Source organism: Macaca thibetana, chromosome 7, assembly GCF_024542745.1.
Source record: "Macaca thibetana thibetana isolate TM-01 chromosome 7, ASM2454274v1, whole genome shotgun sequence".
In the NCBI taxonomy this organism is placed as follows: Eukaryota; Metazoa; Chordata; class Mammalia; order Primates; family Cercopithecidae; genus Macaca; species Macaca thibetana.
In genome coordinates this window covers 132,658,679-132,670,720 of record NC_065584.1, presented here as the reverse complement: position 1 = coordinate 132,670,720, position 12,042 = coordinate 132,658,679, and the positions used below count along the sequence as shown (strand labels likewise).

Genomic DNA, 12,042 nt, shown 5'->3' with positions numbered 1-12,042 from the left:
AGGAAATGAATAGCTTTATATCTTTATTCATTCCCACACTGATAGCTCTTAATTAAGTTACAATCTTTGGAGAACACAGAAACATTATTCTTTAACCAGCATTGTTCCCATATACCTTCTCATGCAGTTTGTTAAGTTGATCAAGATAGGAATTCTTGTCCCTAGTGTATTTTCTGAAAGTTTTTACCTCCGTCATCAAACAACCACCAAACATCAATTGTGCCTTTTTCTTGTTTCTTTTTAAATTGAGTGCTGGCTTCCACCAGTTTCTGGTTGAACTCTCCCACATGCATCGACTGGATTGTGTTAATGCTGCCATCTGAAATGAAGGAGGAATTGATGCATCTGTTTGCTTCTGAGGGCAGAAGCAAAATAACTTTCCAATCAATCTACTGATGAAAATAGAGAAAAGGTCACAGATTCGTGTTTATTATACCTAAAATAAATAGCGACTCTATTCTTCAAAAGGCAGAGACAAAAGTCCAATCCCAGAATAATTTAGACCACCTTCAATAGTTAAATAAAATATTGACAGTCAATAGTTAAGTAAAACAGCTTTATGATTATAGTTTTTATTAAAAAACAATGGATTTTTTCAGACCTTTAGCAATCTGTCTCAGAGTGGAGTTATTACTGAGGCATGCAGCAATGCTACTAGCCAGAAATCCCCATTTCCCCAAATCTCAGATATAAATCAACTTAATAGTATTAATATTTTTATATTTACTTCACATGTGGTAAGTGGTTTTCTGGAAATAAGCTATAGAATCAGAAATATCCTTTCATTAAGGAATTGATGTGTGAAGCACTATTTTGGTTTAAGTTCCATTCAGGTCTGGTTTCTAAAATTTGCCAGGGACCGTGTGCATCTTGAACTCTGTGACTATTTGGTCCCTTAGTCGGCCTGGCTTACTCCTCTGCTTTCTTTTCAAGGAATCTTGTGAAGCTAAAGTAAAGCCATTTGAGCTATTTGAATCTTTGTGAATTAGATGAAAAAAAAAAAAGCTAGAAAATATGGAAATAAAAACATCTTTACTCGAGTTATAATTCAGGGTGCATATAAAACAGTTAAAATTTTTTAAAATGCAATTTCTACCCTAACATGGATACAATGAAAGTGTACCAGGGAACTCGGCCAGTGTTGGAGCCGGACCTGTTCCTGTTTGCCAAGAGGGGTTTCTTTGCCACAGTGTACATAGTATTTCTCATATCTGTGTCTTTGAAAGTCATGACTTTATTGCTCTCTTTCAAAGAGGTGGTGTCAGCCTGGTGCTTAGAGGAGGGCTGACAGCCTCTTTAGAGCTTCCTCTCTGATCTAAGAGGTTCTGAAGATGCTTTGTTTTATCTTTTGCTGTTTCTGTGTTTAGGGTCTGTCAGTTCTGAAGCAATGATCTGATATTGTTTTTACATCCCTGGGACTGCTGAGGGAGAAAAATTTATTTACAAAATGGACCAAGCTCTGCCCTCACCTACAGACAAGTCAAAGTATCCAGAGGCCTCCTGTTCATACTCAGGTGCCTGGGGGCAGGATTGGTTCTGGTCTAGAACTCAAGAGTTGACAATAACGGAAGCCTAGAGTAGTGAATGAGCCCACTTTAGAGCTATGTTTAAACTTCTAGGTATTAAAACAGTATATAACATTATTACTTTTCTTTTCTGAACAATTTGACATGTTGACTTTTGGAAGAGTATATTTTTGCCAAAACAAGTATTGTGATGCAAAAATAAGCTTCCAGAATAAATAACAAGTCCTGCTGTCATAATAAGGACATTAATGCTTCCCTCTCTCTAGTTAGACCACACTGTTGGGCTATGACTTTTGAATTTTCCATTATTTTCCAGACTGTACCACTTAATAGAGCAGATTTAATGGATTGTTAACTTTTTTTTTACAGTTAAACCAAATAATTAGAAAGAAAAGAAGTAGTAGTTAGCATCCAGAACAGTCTTATTTAAATATTTTCACCCTGATGTAGCTTCAGCTTGAATTCAAACACATCATCTATGTCATTTTAAGGTGAACTGTAAGGAGTAGGCCACGGCCCATGGGGTTATCCCAGGAACTCGACAGTACCCAGAGTATCTGAAGTGGGGCAATATCTGGATTTCCCATCATTCTCTGTAGATGTATAAAACTATTATATTATAGGTGAAATTTCATCTTTGGGCTATAGTAGGAAAGCAAACAGACAAACCATTTATGGGGTGGGAGATGGCCTTGTCGAAGAGCCTCTTTGAAGGGTTGGCCCTGGTCATCCTAGACCAGAAGCCTGCTAAGTCTCCACTTGGATCCTGCTGTTTGACTTGGAGACCCTCCCAGAGAAACCATCTTTTCCTGGCCTCACACCAGAGTGTGACTTCAGTAACTACAGGACGTTCGTGCATAAATAAATGCCTGCTAACATTCTGATTTTGGACCAGCAGAGGTCACTGTGGACCTCATTAAACTCAAACCCGTAACGTTTCGGAAAGTAATTTTCAAAAATCCAAACGTTTGAATCGTCTGTTTATAAAACGTGTAACGAGCTCTCCCAACCTCTGATCCTCTGTCCCAGGACTGCATACCATAAGTTCACATATAAATGTACGATTTAGATGAAATCTACAGGTAGTGAGTATCAATAAAGTTCTAAGTCCTGCATTCTGGTTTGTGATAAAGATGCTTTTTTTGAAATCAGCGTTCCAGCTGGATACCGTATTTGCATGTACTAGTCATATTTCAGTTCCCTGAAATGTCTGAAAGGTAAGGGTATGTGTGGATAAGACGGTTTGGGTACTGACTCTTAAATTTCTATCCCCTTTCCATCTTAACTGAGAAACTTCTGTTTCATGGCATGCAATCTGCTTAAGCACTATTTGACTTCCAAACCAAATATTACATTTTAAAAATAATTTTTGGCAGTAAGATGGTACAAAGTACTTAATGAGGTTGATAAATGACAATAGCTGCTACCGTTTATCCATACTACCTTCTGGAGAGAAACCTTTCAGTTCCTACCTGCACTCAATGCCCCCAACATCTTAGATGCTGACTTCGGACTCTTTCTAGATGCCCAAATAGTGACTTATCTTATAAACTTTCTTGCAAATTTTAAAAAGTACTTACCTTTTTTAGGCGTTGTCTTGGTAATATTCAACTTGCCAGCTTTTTTAAACAAGCCTCGGATGCCTCCACTTTCCTCTTCACACTCATTGTCTTTGATAGTCGCTTCCAATGCTAGTCTCTCCTGTTCTAATCTCTCTAATTCCTCTGATGAAAGAAGACAAATCACCCACTTAACTCAGAGCTACAAAGTTTCTAGAAACAGTCTTATAAACTTTTAATATTTAAAATGGTATGTATGTGATAAGATAATTGTTTATACATAGTATATTTTTTCTAAATGATTTTTATATATTATCTTTTAATAGAAGTAATATATTTTGGTTGGGTGAGGTAGCTCGTGCCTGTAATCTCAGCACTTTGGGAAGCCAAGACAGGTGTATCGCTTGAGCCCAGGAGTTCGAAACCAGCCTGGGCAACATGGTGGAAATCTATCCCTATGAACGATACAAAAATTAGCCGGATGTGGTGTGTAGTGCCAGCTACTTGGGAGGCCGAGGTGAGAGGATCACCTGAGCCTGGGGGGTAGAGGCTGCAGTGAGCCATGATCATGCCACTGCACTGCAGCCTGGGCAATAGAGTGAGATCCTGTCTCCAAAAGAAAAAATAAAAAGTAATGTATCTTAGTAAATTGTATTCAGAAAGTTGTCACAACTAGCTTAAAAAAATAGCTCTATGTGTTAGGTTATGATACATAAAGTTACTACATTTTTTTTTGTGAGGGCAAGAGAGGCTATTTAATGCCATTCTTATTCACTACCATGCAAAAACAAACAAACAGAAAATCTTTCACACTGTAAGCCACTGATTTACTGACCTAAGCTAGTGGGTCAGATGTTTTACAACTGGAAGTGACAAAATTACAGAAGTACACTGGGTATATATCAGCCACACAACAATGCTTCATGAATTGAAACATAAAACTAGACAGCAAGAATTAAGAGAAGATAACAAAATCTTACAATAAACTCTATAGGCGTTGGATACAAATTAAAAAGCATTCACCACCATTCCTTTCAATAAGCAAAATACTTTGTGGAGTGGGTGACCAAAGTCAAAGAAATAAAAGCTGAGGTTTCTGGGTGCCTGTCAGAGTTCACATTGCTAAAAGGGGTCTTATGACACGTTTTAGTCTGGAACAGGAGTCAAGCAGCGCAAAATTTCCTGCCCAAGGTTTAGACACACTATCCAAGCTTTCATGTTGTATCTGGCTGCCTTTTATCTTTTTTGGATTCTGATTGTGACGAAAATTTCCTAGCTGCTATGTAATGTGCTGGATCTTTCTTTGACCTCACCCCACACTGGATCCGGGTAAGTAAGACTTTCAAAGCAGTCACATGACAGTGCTACACTTAGGAGGCTTCTTGCTTCTTGCTTACACTGGGTGAGGTGGCCCTCTTGTCAGATAACCTCATCTTATTGCCTGCTGAGAACAGAGCCTTAGAAAATGAGCAATGTTCAGAGGAAGAGGATAGAAAACCTAGATTCAGTGTTACAAAACACTGGGAGAGCTTCTGTAAATGTCAACCTTCGGAGCCCATTGCCTTATCTATCTGTTAAGCGAAGCTATACAAACTCTAGATTTATCAATTATGTACTAACTAAATCTGTCAGGACAGTCACATCCCTAGACGATGCTGCTATTCAGCTACACAGAATTGTCTGGCCCCTTTCCAGGTCTTAGCAATTAATCTTTTGCTAGTGGCATGAGATTTAAGGTCAAATCACCCATGTGATTTCCCCGAAGCTTCAAAGGTTCTCAAGATCAGCAGCTATAGAAAATCTGAGAAATTAGGCTGATGGTATTAAAACTGAGACAGAAGTTGCTTACCCCTGACTTTTGAAAGGTGAAGACAAGCTGCATTGCAATGGGGGGTCATGACCGATTACAGTTCTGCTGCTGGCTTTAATGTGACATTAGCCAAGTAATTTACTTTTTCTATGCCTTGGATTTCCCGTCTGTGAAATGGAAAACTGTAACCCTTTCCTTTTCCCACTCCCCAAGCTTTGCAAAAAGAATAAACAAAGTGTCCACACAGGGTTTTGGAGGTCCTTAAAGAACAGAGCAAGAACTGCATTCTGTAGGCAGTATATTTATGCAACTTTTGGAAATGGGCCTAGTCATGCAAAACAAATTGAGTATTTTGAGATGCCTGGGAGTTATTTTAGCAGTTACTATTTATTGCACACTCTTTGGGTGCCAGGGACTGTGTTGCATTTTATTCCTTTCCAGACAACTCTGAGATAGGTACTACTATTATCATCTTCATTTCGTAGATGAAGAAACTAGTAGGTTAAGTGACTTGCCTGATATCACCCAGCAAGTTACAGGGTTCATATGCAAAGAGATCTGCATATGCTTCCCACCATGAAGACCCTCTTCCTGTGGCTTATTATTATTATTTCAGAGTTGTTTTATTACCTTCCTACGCTTTGTCATCAGAAGAACCTAAACACTCTCAGGCACATGGTGTAATGCTAAGTTAATCCCCCCAAATGATGGCCCGTCCAACATGTAATTTTAAAATGAGGACCCTAAAGATATAGATCTATATGGAAGGCTGCACTAGAGCAGCAGCACTGGTACCCAGACTTTGTGGTCACTGTCCTGGATGACGGCACCCTAGCTGTTATTTTGCCTTCTGGGGTGTTGCAGGGGGCCACTTATGGGGTAACCTGCTCTTTGCAATCCTCTGATGTGGCAACTGTAAGGGCTGCCCTGGGAGGGGACTCTTCTTTTTTCTTTTTTTGGGCAGGTTCCAGTGGGCCCTATGATTAGCCACTGGTTGCCATGCTCTTTGTCCTCTAGTTTGGACAAAGAGGGAAAAAAAGATAAATCCTCCTTTTTAATGGAGTCAGCTGGCTGAGTGAACTGGGAGCGATTCCAACAATTTGCTTGAAGGTATGTGCACAGCCCATCCAGAACAGAGCAAGCTGCAAAATTGCAGGCCTGAGAGACAAAACCAAATTTTGCTCGAATGCTTTAGATGTAGCAGTTTCCTCAAAGATAATAGAGACAGAAGATTACAGAGAGTATTTATTCTAAAGGCTAAAATCAGCTTGCTTTGCCACCTTGGATTTTTAGATCCATACCATGGTGTGATCCCTATTTGCATAGTGATTTTCACAAGTTCTTATTCAAGTTAATTCTTAATTATTCACTTGGTAGGTGATCTAAGGCCTCCTTCTGTGCACTCCTTCCTTTTTGCATTTCAGCGCTAAACAGAAGTGATGCTTTGATTATCTGTTCTTCTGAATGATCTATCTGGTGTACTGCTTGCCTCTGTTTGCATGCAGGGAAATTAAGAGTAGATTTTGTCAAAACATTTTTGTCAACAGAAATCCTGGCCAGATGACTTGCAAAGGCATACCATTAACCACAAGGGGAGCAAGCCAAGAGAGTATGAATGAATGGATATAAGTTGATTTCCACTAGCCTGACAATAAAAACTATTTATTCTATCATCACCACCATCACAACTACATTTTTAATTTTCAGAAATTACAAAGCCCTTTCTACGTAGTGTCTCATTTGATACCAATACTGGGATGCACGCAGAGCTGGTAATATCCTCCCCATTTTACTGAAAAGAAACTTGGGCTCAGAAAGTTCAAGTGATTTGTTCAAGGTAGCACAGCTAGTGACCCAAGTCTTCTGCTCCCAATTGTAGTGTTTATCCCTCTTCTCCCTTCTCCTTCAGTGATATGCCTTGATCGCAATAGCTGCCTGTTGAAGGAATACCCAGTCTGCAAAACCGTCCCCAAATTTCTCAATCAGAATCAATCTCCTCTACATTTCCGTAATACCTTGCTTAAACCTTTATTCCACTAACTACTGTAACTGTGTGACTCGGATGTCTATCTTATTCACAATGGACTCCAGACTCCTGGAGGGCAGAACTTATGCCCTATTTCATCACCAACATTTATTGAAAGTTTACTGTATGCCAAGTACAATGCCAAACGCTTTGCAGCCATCAAATTCTTTAATCCAAAACAACAAATCTGTGGCATAGGTACTATAATTATTCCCATTGGAAAATGCAAAAAGTGAAACACAGAGAGGATGGGTAACTTGACCAGCATCACACAGACAAAAGATGTCAAAGTTGGGATCCAAACCCAGGTTTGTCTATTCCAAACCCTATGCTTGGACCTCATGTTATCCCTCCCATGTTCTTCATGGTGCCACCCCTGCCGCTATTACCTGGAGCCATGTTTGCACCAATAGGCACTCAAGAATTGTGTGTTGAAATAAATTAAAGAACAGATCAATGCTGTTCAATTCAGTTCAATAGTTTTGAAAGTACTGTCTTTATAAAAGAAGAAAAACAAGTGCAGAGTTGTGAAGAATGGGGGTGTGAGAAGTGTCTGTGTGTGTGTGTGTGTGGTAAGTACAAAAGACAATGTTTGAAAGAAGTGCAGTTAATACTGTATACAAAGTTATATAAAAAAGGGACAGATAGAGGACAGAAGGTGGGACCAGTGAGATAAGAGCCTGGGAGATGGAAGTGTGAGAGACAAGTGGGGAAGGAGAGGGGACTTTTCTCTGGAAAGGACCACCACCTGGAAATCCTGTAATGGTAACTACTGGGAACTTGAATACATTAGATAATTCTGTAGTATCTCATAGTTTATAAGGCCACATTGCTACTGAGAGATAGAGATAGAGATATAGAGATAGAGATAGAGATAGAGATATAGAGAGCACGCCTGCCCTTCTCTCTTTTCAAGATGTTTATAATATCAACCTGAAGTTACGATGGTGGAAGAAAGAGCTCAGACCTTTAGGTTCTCTCAGTTGAGAGTAGGTTTCTAATCCATGTTGTCATCCACATCCCAAACAGTTTTCATAGTAATAACTAAGAGTGACTCTTGAGCCATGCCGTCATGTAAATGCCAAAACTGCTTTGAATAGTAGTTACTGTATTTTCAATTGCTTTATAAATTGATGATATGGTACCCAGTTGGAGTGACTATATTTTGAAACTCAATTTACTTGTCAAGATTGCTTCAAATGTTATGTCCCCAGTCTTTTTTTTTTTTTTTAAGATGTCTTTTAGAAATAGGCAGAGGTCTACAAGTTACAACCTGCTTTGAATCTTAAGGATTGAGAGTCATCAATTATCTGACACCAGAAGGGAGATCAGGGAAACTCACTGGGGAATGGCATCCCCTCCCATTTTACAGCATCCTTTTTCTTTATTAATTATTAAGTTAAAATTCTTTCCTTGCTCAATAACTCAAAGCTGTAAATGCTCATAAGAATCAATGTGCTGTCCCCCAGGTGAAGTCTAGTTGAATAGAAGGCAGGAAGCAATCCTGCAGCGGTTGCCTTCTAATCAAGTAATTATTTACTACACTGCCATCTGTCTTTATTTTTCTAAGCCACTCGATCAGACATAGCAGTATCCCTGTGCTCTGAGATGGTCACAAATCATGCTGTACTTATGTGGAATACTTGACCACAATATATTGCAAATCATGTTCCATCACTTTATTTCTTACCAGTATAATTTGGACTCCTTGTTGTAGTTGGAAAACTTGCTAAATATCCCTGGGAGGTGAGCAGTATGAAATATCATGATTTTTGTGTGTGTGTGTGTTGTCAGGCAATAAATTAATTTATTAAGAGAAACTATCAGTCATCAGTATTAGATGAGTTGCTACAGTATACAAGTTACAATGTTATGAGCATCGATCTTATTTATATTAAAAGTTATTCTCTTCACATAAGCCTGTAATACAATATAAAAATAATTGTCATTAGCTGGTAAATTACCTATAAAGCTGATTTCTATTCACTGCTTTATTAACTACAGTATATGGGCACTCTGAATTGCTAATATTTCCTTTAAATTATAATCTGTGATGACACTGTGGTGGCTGTGTTGGAAAAGCTATGATGATAATCATTAACATAGTATAATGCAATACTTAAGATTTATCAGGCCCTTATTAGGCCCTGAATTACAGCATAATATAATGAAATGCAAGTTTATTTCTTCCAATTCAAAATCTAATAAGAGGTTTGTGTCATAAATTACATAAACCTCAAAACAATGCATGGAAACGTGGCGGAAAGTTAATTTCTATCATTATGTTGTTTTTCTGCTTGTTCTTCATGTACTTGTATAATATTGTTTTTCTTTGTTTACCCTAGATAGTTGGTACTTGTAATTATTTTATTAGCATCCAATTGTATTTTCCCTTTCTTGACTAAGAAGCAGAAATATTTCAAACATCAAAGTTTATTTAAATAGGATACAACCCTTGGGAAATTAAAAGGGGATGCAGTTCACTGCCAGGATTCTTTGAGAAATACAGCAAAACTTGGTTGCTGTATTGCTTTATAGAAGTAAATTGATGGTGCATCTTGGCAGATGGAACAATGAGGGGTGGGAGCAATGCTTTTCAGCTACATCACATCTTTCAGCTTGCAGAGAGCAACATAACACACAAAGCAAATGTGTAATCTAAATACAAGTTATATTTTGCATTCTCATTTTTAGATGGAAAACATTATAGCACAAAAGCCAGGAAAAAAAATTAAAGTAAAACCTAGGAAGTTCGCAACAGAACAGTTCTGTTAATATTCAGTTCTTGTAACTGCCCTCAAAGTTAGGTCTATCTTTCCACAGACAGGCAGCCCCCTTGTTGGGTGTCTTAAGGAACACATAGAAACGGCTCTGCCTCATTCCCAGAGCTCAGATTTCCCCATTGCCTCTCATTATATGTCATCATCCTCTCTAGCTCTTCTTTTTCAAAGATGAAACGGGCTTCAAACAGATATAGGTTTGAATCCCAGCTCTACCAATGACTAGCCTTGTGAATCTTGGGTAAGCCCCCATTTTACCAGCTGTAAAATGGGGACAATGATAATACTCTCCTCATAGGGTAGCTGGGATGATAAATGTTATATGTGAACATGAAGCATAATAGACGGTGCGTAATAAGTGCTCAAATATTTTAACTATTGTTGCTACAAAGTATTAAGTTCTACTAGGAGGGAATACACATTAATAGTGAATGCCCAGTGAGTGGGAGTTAGTATTTCTGATCTGGAGTTTAAAATATCCATAAAGAAGAAAAGCGGCATACAAAGGAAGGCTAAAGTCACCAAGAGATAACCTTTTGTGCTCCAATTTTGCATAAGATGCACTCTCCTTGCAGTTTTATTTTTTAATGCTCTTCATTATCATAGAGTATACATAATCAGATAGTAGCTACCTTATAAAAACACTTGATCTCTAGTTTTTTTCTTCATCCTCCTCTTCTCCTAAAACATACCAGAATGGTTGCATCAGAAAATTCACCTAATCCACTCATATTCTTTCCTGTTTTGATGGAGACAATCATGAACCAGCAAATAGAATACGAATCCATCAGGCAACAGCCCTTAAGAATTCTTTTTTCTTTCTGCTGAACCTACTGAGAATACCCTGGTACTGCTCCTGTACCTTGGAGACTTCATGCTGCCGGAGAAAACTGGACAACCACAACTGGGTTTTCACTGTTGTACACTGATCAGTTCTTGCTGATCCTTTTCATTCTCTATCATGACTTTTTAAAATGCTTAACTAGTTTCTTCTCATTCTCAGTTAAACCATTCCTCTCTTGCTTTTAGAAGTAAACCATTGCTCCAGCTTAAAAGAAAGAATTGAGACTATTTTGCATCATCTTCTTTGATTTATCACTCCACTCTCACAAATCCATGTATCCCATCATCAATCCTCACCTCCTTTGCTCCAATTTTAGATGAAGTGTTTTTTGTTTTGTTTTTTTCTGTTTCAGGCCAACTCTTCCATTCATGCCTTTCCCTCAATTTCTGTTCCTCCTGGATCTTACTCCATGGGTCGCCCCTTTCTTTGCCTACATCTTCAGTGTTTGCACTCTCTTGTGCCATTTCCTCAGTCTGGAAATATGATTTGATCTCCCATTCAGAGGTCTATAGGTTCCCCACAGTAAGCCTGCTCAATCTCATTCCTCTTGTTACCATCCAAGCTTCTCAGAAGGGTTGGCTACATCCATATTCTCTGCTCGTTCATCTCATAGTCTCTTCTCAACTCACTGCAATCTCGATTCTGATAACCCTGCTTTACAGAAATTACTTTCACTAAGATTACCTGTGTCATGCCAATTCCATTTGGTTCATGATCTTACTGTACATTTCTGCTGCATTTGGCAATGTTGATTATTCTCATTTTGAGCACTGTACTCCCATGGTTTACCTGGCCCCAGACTTCTGGTTTCTTCATCTTTCTGACCTCTCCTTCTTTTCTTTGGGGCCTTTTTCCTACTCTTTGGAGTCCTTGGCTACACACACTCTTTGAGTTCTATTTTCTAGGGTGATGGTTTCAATTCACATTAGCCATGATGTCTCCTGTATTAGTCCACCCAGGTTGCCATAACAAATGCCACAGACAGGGTGTCATAAACAATGTACATTTATTTCCTCACAATTCTGAAGGCCAGAAGTCCAAGATCAAGGCATCAGCAGGATCGATTTCATTCTGAGGCCTTGTTCCTTGGCTTGAAGACAGCTGCCTTCTCACCATGTCTTCACATGATTACCCTTCAGTCTGTATCCTAATCTCTTCTTATAAGGACACCAGTAATATTGGATTAGGGCCCACCCAAATAACCTAATTTTACCTTAATTACCTCTTTAAAGACCCTGTCTCCAAATACAGTCACATTCTGAGGTCCTGGGGGTTAGCACTTCAACATATGAATTTGGTGGGGGCGGGGAGACACAGTTCAGCCCATAACATCTCCTAAATCTGTATTTCCAGTTCAGATTTCTCTTTTACGATGAGGACTGTCTAACTGTCTGTTAGACATTTCCCGTAGGATTTCCCACATGAGATTGTTTGAAATTGAGCCAGGCATTTCCTCATTAAACCTGTACTTCCTCTTGCATTTCCCATTTCCATTGG

General features: G+C 38.8%; 1 protein-coding gene across 5 annotated transcripts in view; it reads right to left on the bottom strand.

The window, feature by feature from the left end:
* The window catches only part of SLC12A1 (solute carrier family 12 member 1), a 101,788-nt gene that overhangs the window by 17,678 nt on the left and 72,068 nt on the right, over positions 1 to 12,042 (bottom strand). For all 5 annotated transcript variants that reach the window (XM_050797132.1, XM_050797135.1, XM_050797134.1 and 2 more), the window contains 2 exons: positions 3,107 to 3,250; positions 188 to 319 (listed from right to left, as the gene is read on the bottom strand). In XM_050797132.1, coding sequence (XP_050653089.1) covers positions 188 to 319; positions 3,107 to 3,250 — 276 coding nt within the window. The remainder of the gene's footprint in view (positions 1 to 187; positions 320 to 3,106; positions 3,251 to 12,042) is intronic.